The 4,332-nt window shown below is 47.9% G+C and overlaps 1 protein-coding gene across 1 annotated transcript in view; it reads left to right on the forward strand.

Annotated features, from left to right (window-relative positions):
- The window catches only part of casp8ap2 (caspase 8 associated protein 2), a 12,045-nt gene that overhangs the window by 1,961 nt on the left and 5,752 nt on the right, over positions 1 to 4,332 (forward strand). Inside the window, exon 3 of the mRNA XM_010782308.1 lies at positions 701 to 3,357. Within this exon, the coding sequence (XP_010780610.1) occupies positions 701 to 3,357 (2,657 nt within the window). The remainder of the gene's footprint in view (positions 1 to 700; positions 3,358 to 4,332) is intronic.

The following is a 4,332-nucleotide window of genomic DNA, read 5'->3' on the forward strand; positions in this document are numbered from 1 at the left end:
GATATTTTACAAATCACATTAAACTGTATTCTTGTTTTACTGACATACTGTATAGTAGGCTATTTCATACCTGTTTTTCATTTATTCTCTTATTGTTTGTATAACTATAATGATCATATGAAGGTGTGCCGCGGAAATAATCTTTTGAATAATTTGTGACAAAACCGTTCTAAACACTCAGAGAGTCCTTTAGCTCACCTGAGCCCCTCAGTCTGACAGGAGAGGACTCTCCTCCAGCTTGTTGTGGAAACAGCTCCTTATGTCCGTTAGTTAGTTAGTGCAGCTAGCTAACCAGATGCTAACATCACGGTCCCCGCTAGCACCGGTCCCTCTCTCTCCCTCTCTCACACACACAGAGCCGAGCTTGAATGACACAAGCACACGTGTATTTCCATGCAACTCTCTGATTGGTGTGGTGTCGCGATCGACCGGTCGATCGCGATCGACTGGTTGGCGACCACTGCACTACATACTGATATACACCTGAACATCAGCAGGAGAGGACTCTTTAAAGTAGAGACACTACATACTGATATACACCTGAACATCAGCAGTAGAGGACTGTTTAAAGTAGACACACTATATACTGATATACACCTGAACATCGGCAGGAGAGGTCTCTTTAACTCTGTTTTCAGAAGACAAACATCTCTCTACTGATTGGATTTAATGTTAAATGATTTACACTTTTCTTCCGCAGGTCAGTTAAAGGTCACCACCATCAACAATCTCACAGGAATGATATCCGGGATAAAATGTCCTCCAGTCAGACATCCACAGGCAGCTCCAAGAGTAGGGCGCCTCGTCCTCCGCCCCCCAGTCTTCAGCCTCCTCGTCCTCCACCCTCCAATCTTCAGCCACCTCCTCCCCCCAGTCTTCAGCCTCCTCGTCCTCCACCCTCCAGTCTTCAGCTGCCTCTTCCTCCACCCTCCAGTCTTCAGCTGCCTCCTCCTCCGCCCCCCAGTCTTCAGTCTCCTCCACCCTCCAGTCTTCAGCCGCCTCCTCCTCCACCCTCCAGTCTTCAGCCGCCTCCTCCTCCGCCCCCCAGTCTTCAGCCTCCTCGTCCTCCACCCTCCAGTCTTCAGCCTCCTCGTCCTCCACCCTCCAGTCTTCAGCTGCCTCCTCCTCCACCCTCCAATCTTCAGCCGCCTCCACCCTCCAGTCTTCAGCCTCCTCGCCCTCCACCCTCCAGTCTTCAGCCTCCTCCTCCTCCGCCCCCCAGTCTTTCACCACTGCCTCCTCCCTCAGCCATTCCTCATCCCCCTCTTCCACCTCTACCAACTGTACATCCCAGCGAGGATCAGCCTCCAGGCGATTCTCCTCCACCCAATAGAAAAGAAAGTGATAGCTCTACTTATCAGCCCAGTGGATCCAGCAAGAAATCCAGCTGCAGCTCATCCTCCCAAGATAGAAGGTCAGACAAACACAAGTCCAAGCACAGAGAGGAAACATTTCCAAGCCTGAAACTGTCTGACTCAACAGAAAAGAGACATCGAAGTGGTTCAGATCCCAACAGGGAAAGCTCTGCCCCCGACAAAAACAGGTCTCACAAAGACTCAGGACGAAGACATGGGCACCACAGATCAGACAGGGTCAAAAGCCCTCCACTAGTGAGTGCAGTTACCTGTGATGACAAGAAGGGAAGAGGTCGTGAAAGGAGAAAAGATACAGCCAAAACATCAGACTCTGAACGTATCGCAGCTCACAGCTCTAAAGAGGGCCACAGTCGAGATCATAAAATAAATAAGACTGCTTATGAGAGAAGAAATTCAGACTCAAGGGACCGGAAAAAGTCCTCTTCAAACCAACCTCCAGAGCGCAGCGAGTCCTCCAAAGAACGGGGAGGGGATAGATCGTCAAAGGATTGTCAGAGGAAGAAGGATAGACGACATGAAAATAAAATCAGCAGAACACTTAAGAGGAGCATTCCGACAGAGACGGGCAGAGAACGTGAGAATGTGAGATCAGACCAAGGTAAAGTGGATGTCATTAGTCAGGAAAGTCAAGAAAAGACACACGAGGCCTTAAAGACACCATCCGAAGAACCAAGTGTCACAGAGAAAGGTTCTGGGGAGGAAAACAGTCCTAACAGGAAACTGTGTTTCATGGAAACATTGAATCTAACCCTTTCACCAATCAAGAAGCCGCTCATGCCCTTCACCCAGGGCGACCCCACACCAGTGAACAAGGAAGTTGAACACTCACCAGATGATGAGAGTTCACAGCCTGACATCGAGGACATGTGTGTGATCGATGAAGTAAACAGCAGTGAACTAGAAACAGGGTTGGAAGATTTTGCAGAACCATCTTTAGATTCCCCAAAAAACCCTCGTGCCAAAAAGATACATAAGACTTGTGATGATCCAAAAGATGTCCAGGAAAAGTACCGACACCAGAGTGAAAGTCCTGCAGCTGATCAGCAACTTGAAGACAATGTATCGCAAACCTCCTCAGCTCATAGCCGACTGCCAGAAACCGAGAGGAACCTCACAGCAACTTCACCAGAGAGCACTTCTTTAAAAGCAGCAGATGTTTCAGGAAAACGGGAGAACAAAAGCAAGTTGGTGTCACATACCCAGAAACACAGTTGTGGCCCTGTGTGGCCCGTGGAGGCTGCAAATAAACGACACACAGGCCATTCTTCTTCACAAAGAATACCTCCTATTGTAGACGCCATTGATTCAAGTGTAGAACTGAAGTGTATATCTCCTAAATCTGCACTACAGAAAATCCTCCCTGTGGATTCAGTCGGAGAAGGTGAAGCTTCTTCTCCCACAACGGAAAATCCTGAAGCTCTAGAAGTTCCTGACAAAGCCTTCCATGAAGTTTCTCCCATAATTGTACCTCAGGACAGTCAGCAACGGCTGTGTCCTCCTGATTCCCTTCCCAAGAAAGATGCTTGTTGTGATGTTCCTAAAAGTGCTGTATCCAGTACAATAACCCTTGAATCACTTCCGCAAGAAGGGCTTAGTCTACCTGAGGCCATTTTTGTTTTAACACAGCAAAACGAAGACAGCAGTGACAGCAGTAGCGTCGCCGCTGAGCCCAGCTCCTCCACTGGCTGCATCGCCGTGTCCAGAGTCAGCAGCACCACAGAGGAGCCTGCGGGGCCACAGAGGCACAGCCACCTGTTCACACCAAAGAAGATCTTCTCTCCTGCGAAGAGTCGTGACAATAAAGTGCAGCCTTCCAGTTCGATGCCATTACTCCACGATGAGGACTCCATGATGCACACACTGAGCAATCTGAAGACAATCCCTGATGCCATAAGCCCTCTGAGGAGTCCCATCAGGATCACCAAGAGGAACCACATCCACCTTCTCAGCAAGCCAGGGCATGTAAAGAGCCTTAAGAAAGGTAAGGTTGGCCTAATAAAAAAAAAAAGATGTCACTTTACATCTTACATACATTTTTGTATGAATGTCGCAGTTTGTTCATCATTCTTTAGGCCTGTTGCCATGTGGTGCTGATTTTTTTTAATGATTGTTATCCTGATAGTCCATCTTGTATGTATGTGGATGAAATATAATAATTATCTCGACAGATCCTTTAAACCAAATTAAATGATTTACTCAAGATGCCAAAAAGTCTTACTGGGAATAGTATAAATACCCCAAAAGATGTAATCATACTAAAGTCTATAGGCGCTTTCACACTGGAGTACTTTTCGCCGTTCTTTTCCCGTTTAGTTCCTGGGATTTTGCGTTCACACCAAAAAGAGAACTTGGTTCATGTGAACTTTTCCCCCCTTTTCAGTCCCTGCTAGAGAGCAGGTACTTTCTTGGGAGAAAAAAGTTCAAATTTCTGATTGACTGGGCGGATTGCAAACCACGTCCCGTAAAACTCTGAAATGATTGTGAAGCTGCCATTGTATTTGCTGACATTAGCATTATTAGCATTTGCCCCGCGCACAAAGCAGAGAGACCAACTTATGGCAACACAAAAAAAAACATGGGAGCGGTGGAGATGAGGAGGTGTCGGCGTTCTGGCGATTTACTCGGAAGGCTTCAGTAGAAGCTGCTGGGACCCCCAGCAGCTTTTACTGAAGCCAGTCCCCAACTCCGGTGACTTCCGGCCGGGGACTTCGGGTGGCAGTATACGTCGTGAAGTGGTTTGCGGCCTGCCAGTAAACCCAAAACAGAAGAAGAAGAAGTGACGTCAGCGGCTTCATTTGCGTAATCTTCCCTCAGCTCAGGGGACTTATTCCGGTGTGAACGCGATCGGCTCTTAGTTCCATGGGGGACGGTACTAAGTGCTGGGAACTAAGTGCTGGGTACTAAGTACGGCAAAGTACATGGTGTGAAAGCGGCTTATGTAAACCATCAAAATTCA

Source organism: Notothenia coriiceps, unplaced genomic scaffold (assembly GCF_000735185.1).
Source record: "Notothenia coriiceps isolate Sejong01 unplaced genomic scaffold, NC01 NC01_scaffold00024629, whole genome shotgun sequence".
Lineage (NCBI taxonomy): Eukaryota > Metazoa > Chordata > Actinopteri > Perciformes > Nototheniidae > Notothenia > Notothenia coriiceps.